We start from the raw sequence: 12361 nt of genomic DNA, 5'->3' as shown, positions 1-12361 counted from the left end.
AAACCACAATCAGCAACCAAGGCTTCCTTCGCCATCACATGCCCCCTCTCACCTATGCAATAAACAAACTATACAATCAAAGAAACAACTTCCTCTTATTGTCAAGCTCTCCTAGACCATATGGCGCTAGTCGTAGATGACTTGTAGAGGAAAACTGAAGAAAGAAACACGAAGCAAAGGAACAAAATCTCACTTTTAAGAGGCACGGGATCATTAGAAAGTTGAATGAAATGAAACCACGTGAGAAGCTTACAGGGGAAAATGGTGGAAAGCTTCGGCGTAACAATAGCTCCTTTCACACTGTCGATGCTCCGTGTAAACCCCACCGACGCTGAACAGGGGAAGCAGTTACGTCAATATCTCGCTTTGCTGAATTCTGTGGAACTGAATTGACGGTTACGGGTTTTTTGGGGGGTAATTTTGCCCGTCATCCACAATCTTTATGTGAGACATGAACACCCATGTCTTTCTTTTTTCAGTGCCTTCTAAAGATATAAAAAAAGCTCAAAAGAGGCAGCTAATGAGATGCGCCTATTCCGCATATAAGGCCTTCTAAAAAACATCTCCAAAAGCCGCCAATAAACTTACAAACGTTCTACTGATTCACGGAAAAGGGTAGAAAAAAAAAACAAACCTTTTTTTTCTGGTGAAAGACCTATTTCTTTTGGTAGGTTCCATGTTTACATAGCCATCGAACACAATAGTCGATCAAAATCGTCTAAAATGGCCGCTACTGAAGGGGTTGAACTGTTAAGTGTCTGAAATGTACCTTCACATGCAGATTGGATTAAAAAAGACTTTCTGTTGCATATCGCATGCATTTTCTTTCTTTTTCCTTTGTAAGTTGCTGGGAAATATGATTTAACACCAGCCCGTCAAAAAGCACTGCTCAACACCATCAGGCTCTACACTGGCGTCAGCAGATCACAATCACCCTGTGAAAAGCTCACAGTCATCTTTCATCAGGGGTCTTATATGACTTTGACCAAAACAGACCGAACAAAGAAAACAATTCTAGAGGGAAAGATTCTTATCCTTGCCATAGTTTGGCCTTTGTTTTCTCATGGGGGGAAATGACCTCTTGGGGAATAATGTGTGTAAAAACGAAAAGTCTTTCACATTTGCTGTTTATTGAAGTGCAGATCTCACCTGTGACGTAGACGTATGTGGATGCCGTGTAGTCTGAGCCGTCTCTGGAGTATTTACAGCGGTATGCGCCCGTGTGGTTGGCACTCAGCTGCGTGATCACCAGTTTGCTGCAGTGAGAGCGATGGAATCGTCTGGAATCACACTGCTGCACCTTCACGCCCTCTCTGGAAAAAGATCGGCGAGGGTCCACCGGGGTTGGAAGCGTCCAGTGCAGCGGTCCGAGCCCCCTGGGGGAGGACAGACAGGATCACATGTGGATGAAGTTGAAAAACTTCTCTTGCTACATCGCGGTTCCAACATTGCTCCCTCACTCCTTCACGATGCATGATAGACTGAAAAGAACTTCTCCTCCCATTTCGTGTGGAAGTGGTACATTTTTGGCATCGTACGCTGTCCTCCCCCACTCCCTTTCTTAAAGGAAAAGTGCACTTTTTTGAGGAATTTTGCCCATGGTCCGCAATTCTTATGTGAGACATGAACACACGTCTTCCCCTTTTCTGTGCTTTCTAAAGATATAGAAACAGATAAAAAGAGAGACAGCTAAGAATGCACGGAATGGGACACACCGATTCCGCCTATAAAACCTTCTGAAAAAAAACTGACCTGGATCCTGCATCTTAACCAAGCGACAGCGACATTGTTATTATTGTTGTTATATGCAGAGCCATTAGGCTTTGCGTCGTACGTGACAAAGCAGGTCACATGTCAACCGTTTCTTCTTGCATTTACGCTTTTTTGCTCATTCTTCCAATTTTTGCTGTTGTTTATAGTCACTCCTTGATTCAAGGTTAGTAAATGGAATATTTTTGTAGTTAGAGCATAGAAAACGTGTTTAGAACTTTCTAAATACGCTTTTTAACATTATTAGAGCCCTGTAGACATGAAATAACACCCCTATAGTCACCATTACACTCCAATTATTTATTGTTTACATCACATTGAGCAACTCCAATGCTGCAGGGACTCAAGATGGACGCTAGGTAGCGAGCTAATAGGCTCACAAGTTTATTTCTTCTGAACTTATGCCAAAATCCTACCACTTCTACACGGAATGGGAGGAGAACTTTTTTTCACTATATCAAGTCGGACTTTCTCCTTACATTTATGCTTTTTTGCTCAGTCTTCCATTTTTTGCTGTTGTTTATAGTCATCCCTTGAATGAATGTTAATACATGCAATAACACCCCTATAGTCACCTTTACACTCCCAATTATTCTTTGTTTACATCACATTGCGCAACTCTAATGCTGCAGGGACTCTAAACGGCTGCTAGCAAGCAAGCTAGCGAGCTAACCAGTTAGTCTCAAATTTATTTCTTCTAAACTTAAGAAGCCAAAAACTTACCTTTCCACACGGGATGGGAGGGGAACCTTTTTTCACTGTACTATTTTTGACTTTCTTCTTACATTGAGGCTTTTTTCCTCATTCTTCCATTTTTTGCTGCTGTTTACAGTCGTCCCACGATTTAATAGAATATTTTGGTAGTTAGAGCATAGAAACCTGTTTATGACTTTCTAAATGCGGGTTTTAACATTATTAGAGCCCTGTAGACATGAAATAACACACCATAGTCACCACTACACTCCGATTATTCATTGTTTACATCACATTGTGCAACTGCAATGCTGCAGGGACTCGAGATGGCTGCAAGCTAGCGAGCTAACCAGTTAGCCTCAAGTTTATTTCTTCTAAACTTAAGAAGGCAAAAACTTACCACTTCCACACAGGTTGGGAGGAAAACTTTTTTTCAGTCTATTCAGTCATGTGGGACATGCCATGGCTGACTTGATGCAGAGTTAAGGTAATGTCATGTAAGCTAATGTCTCATGAATGTTTTGTGTCATTACTGCCACCTAGTGAGGACAATACTACCTTTTACTTGTATTTCAGTATGTTTGGACTAATAATACAGCATAGCCTACCACCAAACACCAATCATTTATTCATTTCTGAAAAGCTGCGATATAGCGAGGGAGCGACAATCGAACCGTGATATTGCTAGGGACGACTGTCGTTGTATTTTTAGAATGTGGCCACAAAAAAAAAGTTACGCCCCGCAAATGGCCCTCGGGCCACACTTTGTACGTCCCTGTTGGAAATGCTTTGCAGACTGGGTCTATTTTAAGAAACAGTGTCACAGCTGGCAATGAACTTTCACGCCTTTTAGTTCAGGATGGCAGCGTCGGTTTCTCCCCTTTGGGAGTTCGGCCCCCGCGATCGCTTTTGGTTTATTTTCAGTGCGTCACGAGTCATCTGATAATCTGAACTTTCACATGGGAACATGTTTCTCTTGAACGATGTGCCGGAGCCGACGCATTCCTTCCGCGCAGCATCCACTTTAAAACGCTCATTAAAGGCATCCCAGAGGAACATCAAACATGTCTCACATACCACCGCCGTTGCCTTTGCAGAATTTTGGGTCAAACAAGCCTCGAGCGTCACTCATCCAGTGACAGAAAACAAGAAAATATAGGACAGCTGTCTAAGCATATGGCCTTATAGGGCAGCGTTGCATTAGACAGACATGTGCTCTTGGACATTCCTTGAAGGCCTGCAAAATGATGACTGCTAAGAGATATGAGCAATCCCACCATCCCTAAAGAGTGATAAATGTGGACCACCATCAAATGTCATGAATTGTCCTCAATGGTCTGTCTCGGTTATTTCCCCCAGACATTTCTGTCATAAAAGAAGTCTAAAAAAGGGAATTTGAACACCCTGTTATTTAAGGGTGACGAGATTTCTCGTTTGGAGATCAGATCAACCCACGCAGATGCTCAAACTTGTCTGCACCCTTCATCACCAAGCGCTGCTATTGACTTTACAGGGTCCCTGACATGACTTACCAACTTTGCTTAAATATGTCATCTATTGTTTGTAATTATGTTCTACATTGTTCCATTTTTGAAAGCAAACGGTAGCTCTCGCTGTTCAGTCTCGTTTCCGGAGGTGATGTCATCGTGGTGACACCTCTCAGCTAAAGCAGAGTAAACAAACGCTTCTCAAGGTGGATGGTGGACTTGATTCTGTATATTTTTAATCCGAATAGTAGTCATGCCAAAATGTTGTGATGCTGCTGGATGTTCACAGTTTTCCAGTGACACTGTACATTTGTTTCCCGACAGATGGACGCTCATCTTGAGTTCTGTTCGTTGCAAAGATCATTTCACTGATGACTGTTATGAAGGAACACCTTTACAAGAAGCATTTGGCTTGAAAGTAGTATGAAAGCATAAATGCATTTTGAAAAAGGATGCTCTTCCGCCGCTACACAGGAAAAAACACACAAGAAGAACATGAAGAAGTCATGTCTTGTTTATATAATGTCTTCTAAACACTATTCCGTGATAGTGACAAAGCTGCAAAGCATTACACATGTTATATAAACATCTTTTCACAGCGATATGTATGTTTGGTGGGTGGCGGCAGCTGCGGGGGCTGCAGCTGCGACGGTGATATCAAATTAATCAGGCTATAAAGGCTCCTTTACGCTCATTAAGAAGCCGATTCAAACGATAATTGGAGGATAAGCAACTCCAGACTAATTTACACTGACCATTCTGTGTTTTGAAGGCGACCAATCTTCATCTCCATGTCTTAACACTTAAGTCCAAGTCCTGAAAGTTCTCTATTTTCTCTCCAAATGTTTCTTCTCCCTCAAAAAGTATTGACATCTCTCAAATCTTGAATAAACATCCTCTGTCTCGTACACCGCTACGTTTGTTTACCTGAGAGATAGCACTCCGATGGCGTCACAAATGAGACTGAACAGCGAGAGCTAGCTAGTCATGGCTGGCGGCATCTACTATAAATGTCATTTTTGCAAATTTACTTTCAAAACAATGTAGAACATAAATACAAACAATATATAACATATTTAAGCAAAGTTGATACATCACGTCAGGGACCCTTTAAGCACCGGCGATCACCGGTCCTGTTTCATAACACACCTCATACATTAAAGAGATCTGTGTTGACAAATTAGCGACATGGTTGATATATTTAGCCAGTCGGGGTGCGCATATAAGTGTGTCTTGCGTCATGCATTTATTCCGTCATTAAATAAAACTATCAACAAAGGCGACGTTTCCGCCAAGCAGTGAGCTCCACATCTGTAACGCCGTGCTTTGCACGTCTGAAAGCTGTAAAAACCCCTCCATGATACAACCCAGCCCATGACCAACACAGCCAAAAAGGCAGAGCTTGGACACGCTCGTCTGCCTTGCAAAACACACACGGGTGTCCAAAGTGTGCGCAGGGGCCCTCTGTGGAAATTAGCTCAACAAAAACCCAGCAAAAGTAAAACAAATATAGCAAAAGGGCATCATTTAACTTGAAAAAGCTAAAATGTTGATATGATTGACTAATAAAAACACAGATTTGTCTTTAAATATACGTATAATGCTGTTTTTTATTAGAAATGTTTTTTATCATTCTACTGTAACTATCAAAGGACAGTTGGAAAGCCCTCACCAATTTACGTGTTTGGCTTCTCTTACCTGCATGTGAGATTAAGAGCGTCCCCATGATGAAGAATGACTGGATTCTCAGGGGGCCAAATTTTAGGCGAGTGATCTTCTGCCAAATGTCCTGGAGAACACAAACACTGTGCAGGTTAGTTTCATGATGTTTCACCTGGAAAACCAGACCACACAAGCCTGGAAATACAGCATCTCACAAAGGTGGGCAGCACAGGTGCTCAACTGGGTTCAGGTCTGGAGGAGACATGCTTGGCATCTCCATCACCTTCACCTTCAGCGTCCTCAGCGAGGCACTGGTCATCTTGGATGGTGTGTTTGGTGGAAAAGTGTCATGCTCTGTTTCACTATGTCGCAGTGCATGTTGGAATTCAATGTACCGCAGCTCCCCAGTGTCAGCAGCACTCATGCGGCCCCTGACCTTGCTTGACTGTAGGCAAGACACGATTATCTTGCTACTCACTTGTGTTGCAAGCTATTTTGTACGGGGCACCCGAGGGGACATGGAAAAAAAACAAAATTGATAGGTAAAAAAAAAGGACACATTTTTGTGAGAGCTTGCAAAACTTTTATGAATTTTGTCCTGTAGCTTCAGATAGTTTTGTGAGATAATGCAAAGTTTCCGGGAAGTCTAACCTGAGCTCCTTTTACACAGAGAACCTGCAAATTTGCTTTAAAGGAACAGTGCACTTTTTTGTGGAATTTTGCCCATCATCCGCTATCCTTTGGTGAGACATGGACACAAATGTCCTTCTCTTTTCTGTGCGTCCTAAAGAGAGAAAAAAGTGCTAGCACAGGGCAGCTAACAATGCATGTAATGGGATTCACCTATTCGCCTATAAAGCCCTCTATAAAAAGCTCCAGTAAGGTTTTATGGTTTTATATCCATGCTGTGAGCATTTTTTCTGATGAAAGACGGAAGTGTAATCATTCTTGTGGTAGGTTCCATGTTTATATAACCACAGAACACAATATTCAGTGTGCCTGGAAAGATCAGTCCAAATGGCCGCTACTGAAGGGCTTGTCTTTTGAAAGATGGCTGGGATTGAATGAGTCAATGAGCGTGTAACAGGGGTACAATTCAAGTTCAAGATTCAAGAGTTTTATTGTCATATGCATAGTGCTATGCAATGAAATTCTTGTTCTGTTCATTCTCCCAAAAAAGAAAGAAAGAAAAACACAAGAAAATGAATAAGAACATAAGAACATAAATACCAATAAATTAAGCAACAACAACAGAAGAGACATTAATACAGATAAATAATACAAATAAATAAATAAATAAACAAATAAATAAATAATACAAATAAATAAATAAATAAAGTGCTATGAGTGTGTGCGTGTGTTGCGTGCGGCGTGTGTGAGTGCTTCGTTGAGAAGCCTGATGGCCTGTGGGTAAAAGCTGTTTGCCAGCCTTGTGGTCCTGGACTTCAAACTCCTGTAGCGTCTGCCTGACGGTAGGAGTGTGAATAATGAGTGTTGTGGATGTGTGCTGTCCTTGATGAGGTTGTGTGTTCTTCGTAGGACTCTAGTTTTATAAATGTCTTGCAGTGAGGGGAGGGCTGCCCCAACAATGTTCTGTGAGGTCTTGATCACCCGCTGGAGTGCCTTCCTATCACGTGTTGTACAGTTACCGTACCAAACAGTGATGGAGGCGGTAAGGACACTTTCCATAGTGCATCTGTAGAAGCAACTCAGGATTGTTTTGGACATGCCAAATTTCCTCAGTCTTCTCAGGAAGTACAGTCTCCTTTGGGACTTCTTCATAATTTGTTGGGTGTTGTGAGACCAGGTGAGGTCCTCGCTGATGTGTGTGCCAAGGAACTTGAAGGTTTTCACCCTCTCCACCTCAGTCTCATCAATAAACAGGGGTCTATGCGGCTCCTTTTCCCTTGTTCTTGGGTCGATGATCATCTCTTTAGTCTTATCTGTATTGAGAAGGAGATTGTTATCACGACACCAAGCTATGAGGTCCGCCACCTCTCTTCTGTATGATGTTTCAACACCACCAGTGATCAGGCCGATGACTGTAGTGTCATCCGCAAATTTAATGATGCTGGTGTTGTTCTGGGAGGCCACGCAATCGTAGGTGAAGAGCATGTAGAGGAGCGGACTCAGCACACACCCCTGTGGGGTCCCAGTGATCACAATTCTTGAGCTGGATGTGCGATTGTGGACTCTGACTGACTGGGGCCTGCCTGTTAGAAAGTTAAACACCCAGTTACAGAGGGAGGGTGACAGGCCAAGTGTGAGGAGCTTATCTGTGAGTTTGTGGGGGCTGACTGTATTAAAAGCAGAGCTATAGTCTATAAATAGCATTCTGACATATGTGTCCTGGCCCTGTAGGTGAGAAAGGGCTGTGTGGATGGCAGTGTTGACTGCATCATCCGTGGACCGGTTCTGGCGATATGCAAACTGTAGAGGGTCCACAGTTGCCGGGATGCTCTTTTTGATGTGGGTCATGACTATTCTTTCAAAGCACTTCATAACAATAGGAGTGAGTGCTATAGGGCGATAGTCATTCAAGCAGGTCACGTTGCTCTTCTTGGGTACGGGCACTATGGTGGTGGACTTAAAGCAGGTCGGTACAGATGCTTGTGCAAGCGACAGGTTAAATATGTCAGCAAGCACATCAGCTAGCTCTGATGAGCAAAGCCGAAGTGCACGTCCTGAGATGTTGTCTGGGCCTGCTGCTTTTCGTGGGTTTGTTTTGTTTAGAACCCTGCGCACATCAGCTGATGTCACCATGAGAGGTGAGTCCTGTGTGCTCCCCAAGTCCAGCCACCCTCTCTGCTCATCAGGAGTTTGGGTGTCAAAGCGGGCATAGAACTCATTCAACTCATCAGGAAGTGTGGTTTGGCTGGACGTGGCTACGCTACTCTGCTGTCGATAGTCTGTGATGTGCTGGAGCCCCGCCCACATGCGCCGAGGGTCTGAGGTGGAATAGTAGCCCTCCAGCTTCTGTCTGTACTGTCTTTTGGCCTCTCGTATGGACCTCCTCGGGTCATATCTGGCCTTTTTGTAGTCCTCAGCGGTGCCCATGACAAATGCAGTCGAACGAGCACGTAGCTTAGCCCTTACATCACAGTTCATCCACTGTTTTTGGTTAGGGTATTTTCTGTAATACTTGGTGGTGCTAACAGTCTCTATGCATGTGCTAATGTAGCCAGTAACAGCAGAAGCATATTCATCCAAATCAACAGTACAATCTTCCCTCCCCGCTGCAGTTTTAAACACATCCCAGTTTGTGCAGCCAAAGCAGTCCTGAAGTACTTGATCAGTTTCTTCATTCCACACTTTAACTGCTGTACTTACAGGGGGAGCTTGTTTAAGAAGTTGTCTGTACGTTGGATAAAGGAATATAGAGATGTGGTCAGCCTTTCCAAAGTGGGGTCTTGGAACAGCCTTCAAAGCACCTTTCATGTTGCTGTAGACTTGGTCCAGGATGTTATTTTCCCTTGTGGGAAAGCTCACATGCTGGTAATATTTGGGGAGGACAGTCCTGAGGTTACAGTGGTTGAAATCGCCAGATATAATAAATACAGCGTCTGGGTGTTTGGTCTCATGTTTATCAATGATGTCATGCAGGAGGCCTAGCGCGTTAGCAGTGTTTGCTCGTGGTGGGATGTAAACAGCAGTTAAATACACAGCGCTAAACTCACGAGGCAAATAAAAAGGTCTGCATTTCACCATCAGCAGCTCAATGTCCTGCGAGCAGTGCTTTTCCATCGTCTGTACGTCTGTGCACCACCGTTTGTTTACGTAAACACAGACGCCGCCACCTCTGTGTTTACCAGACGCTAAAGTCCGATCTCCCCGGTAAGCAGCAAATGTTTCCAACTGGATCGCCGAGTCCGGTATATCCTCCGTCAGCCAGGTTTCTGTGAAGGTGAGGACACAGCATTCCCTGATCTCACGATGAGCTGTAATCCTTGCGCTCAGCTCGTCCATCTTGTTTTCAAGAGAGCGGACGTTGGCTAGCAGCAGGCTTGGTAGCGGTGGCCTAGTCGCTCTAGCTTTTAGCCTAGCATGCAGGCCGGCCCTCTTGCCTCGTGTCCGCCTCGGATGCTTTGCTTGCCGGGTATTCAGCTCACCAGGCCCGCAGGCTGCTGCGTTCTCCCGGCGCAGAAGAAAGGCAAAGTCTGAGAGGCTAAATGAAAGGTCATGATGAACCCTTCCGGGTGGTGGAATCGTCATTTGTTTCGCTTTTTGTTCATATGTTTTACACTTCTCAGCCACCGTACGGTTGTGTATATCCAACGCTCCAATGACAATGGTTGCGGAAATGTAAGCATTGTCCTCAAAGTGAAGCATCTGTTGCATGGATCCAACTTGGAAAATGCTGCAATCCTCCGCTAAGGCCTGCTTTCAACTTGACACCAGAAAACAACTTTATGATATCGCCAACTATACTGAGCCTTTCAGGGAAAACCTTTATATTCGTGGCCTTGGATCAAGTATGAAAATAGTTACACAACAGCTGAGCACATGCACACATACACCTGCACGCACAACCGCAGACTATTATTCACACCAGCTGTGGTGCAAAGAAGGAGCTGGTAGGACTCAGCAATGATTTCCTTTCAAAATAATGTCACGTCATTGTTGTAGCGCCCAAGGGCACCTAGAAGATTCGGTGATACCACAAGCTTTCATCTGGGCAACTCTAATCTACAAATCAAACAATATACCTTTCACTCGTTAATAAACAAACGACGCACATCTGCATATTCAAGAACTGCAGGAAATAACAACTTTGTACGAGGGAATGGAGGAATAATAAAACACAGTCACACATCTGGCTTACTAACTAAAATGCAACACATGTAAGAATGAGGCTCGCATACGTAACCAAACCAAAAAAGTAACTTGACCTTGGATTGCACTCACTTCTTTCCCTCAATTCTCCAAAGTAACACGCTACAGATGGATGAATCAGCAAGGGGCCCTTGGGAGCCTGTTGCAAGAAAAGAAAGAAAATATCCCGCGGTTGTCTCTCGACACCCACCAAAACTCCCCCAACCTGCACCGGTGCTCGGCCGGCACAGCGCACATCCCCCCCGACCCCCCGCAACAGCTGTGTGCACCACATTCCTCTGGCGGATCGGCAGAGAAAAATGCCAGAAATTGTGCTTATTGTGTCGGGTTCAAAGAGGCCTGAAGCTGGTTCTCATTAGGAGCCATTAAGAGGAGGACAAGCATGGAACAAACAAAGAGAGGAGGCAGCGCGAGGGAGACGGATGACCTCTGATTCAATTTCTGTCTACTGCTGATGGGCTCTTGAGCCAGCATTTTTGACAAAAATACTACAGCAGGTAATATCAAGCCATGGAAGCCCAGTTTGTATTTATTTATTTATAAGGGCTCTCTTGTGTCGTCTTCAGTAAGAGTGTAACGGTACACCATAGCTGCTGCTTGGTATGTAACCCGGGTTTAAGGTCACGGTTTGCGTCATTTTTTGTAAAGTAAGGGAACAAAATGCAAAACATAAAAATATTAGCTCTTATCATTTTTAATGCTCAAACACTGCAAAGCAGCTAGCAGGTCATTCTCAAACACACTCCTGATAAAAATGGTAAGACCAGTTGAAAAATAGCAAGAATGTCCATGTTGCACTGTTGGATCTTAAGGAGGTTCTAAGGAGAGCTTCAAAATGCAAAAAGAAGAAATGGAGGAGACAAAAAGAAGCATTCAAGTGAAATAGGCTGTTCATCAAAAGTGGAAGAGCACAGCCTTTAAATGTTGGTAAAAATGTGGATTGAATGTGATGTAGTGTCAGGTATTCACTCTGTCATCATCTCTTGATGGCAAAGGCAACAAAGCTTTCTGTCTTTGATTGTTGAGCTGCATAAGCAAGGCCTCTCTCTGGCAGCCACCATTGCTGCTGAGGTTGGACGCAGTAAGACACTCATTTCAACTGAACAAAAACATCCTGAGGCTCATGGAACAAAAAAGTCAAGCGGTAGACCCAAAAAATGAGCCGGAGGATCCCATTGGCTGTCCGTCAGGACACGGGACCATCCTCGGCCCAAATGAAGGTTGTTACTGGTGCCGAGGGCAGCCCGATAACCATCAGACGCCAAGTATTGTATTGTCTTCAAAGGCCGTGTTTCCTTCAACATCACAAAATTGGCCATTTGGAATTGCAGCCTTTTTTTAATTATCGGTTATCTGAGTTATTTTTAATGTTATCGGATTTATCGGTATGACATCATAATTCCCTCATATCGTCCCAATAATCATCGTGCACCCTTAATTATTATTATTATGTTATTATTGTGCCTGTTGTGAGATAATTCAAGCCTGTTGCTGCGGCCATCGAGTCTGGTGCTTGTGTGTCTCACCAAACATTACAGTAACATTACTGCCACCTAGTGACCACTGTAGAATATTACAAACCACAATTTCAGTGTGTCTTCTAAATGCCTTTTATTTGTATTTCAGTTAATTTATCCATTTTTCTGCTTTGTCTTTCTGGGTAAGTAACACTACTCTTATTATGTTTTTTTACATCTGTGCACTTCAGCTCATACTTTATACAAAGCGTGGATGAGTGACAGTTACATGGGGGCCAGGGGCTTGGAAAATACGGTATCTGCTGTCATCATCCCGGTCACAAAATAAAGAAGTCATATTTGAAGAGTGCTGGATTTCAGGATCTACACTGGCTCAGGCGCAATTCAAATATTCAAAGGGAGAGAGCAGCCCAACAATGACATTGCTTTTTTAACTCC

The 12361-nt window shown here is 43.7% G+C and overlaps 1 protein-coding gene across 1 annotated transcript in view; it reads right to left on the bottom strand.

Annotated features, from left to right (window-relative positions):
- kdrl (kinase insert domain receptor like) overlaps positions 1–12361 on the bottom strand; it is an 81176-nt gene that overhangs the window by 58756 nt on the left and 10059 nt on the right. Inside the window, exons 2-3 of the mRNA XM_054791712.1 lie at positions 5649–5739; positions 1150–1376 (exon numbers count right to left, since the gene is read on the bottom strand). Of these exons, the coding sequence (XP_054647687.1) occupies positions 1150–1376; positions 5649–5739 (318 nt within the window). The remainder of the gene's footprint in view (positions 1–1149; positions 1377–5648; positions 5740–12361) is intronic.

Source organism: Dunckerocampus dactyliophorus, chromosome 11 (genome assembly GCF_027744805.1).
Source record: "Dunckerocampus dactyliophorus isolate RoL2022-P2 chromosome 11, RoL_Ddac_1.1, whole genome shotgun sequence".
Taxonomy (NCBI): domain Eukaryota; kingdom Metazoa; phylum Chordata; class Actinopteri; order Syngnathiformes; family Syngnathidae; genus Dunckerocampus; species Dunckerocampus dactyliophorus.
Note: the sequence above shows the minus strand (reverse complement) of the source record. Positions and strands in the feature narration are given on the sequence as shown.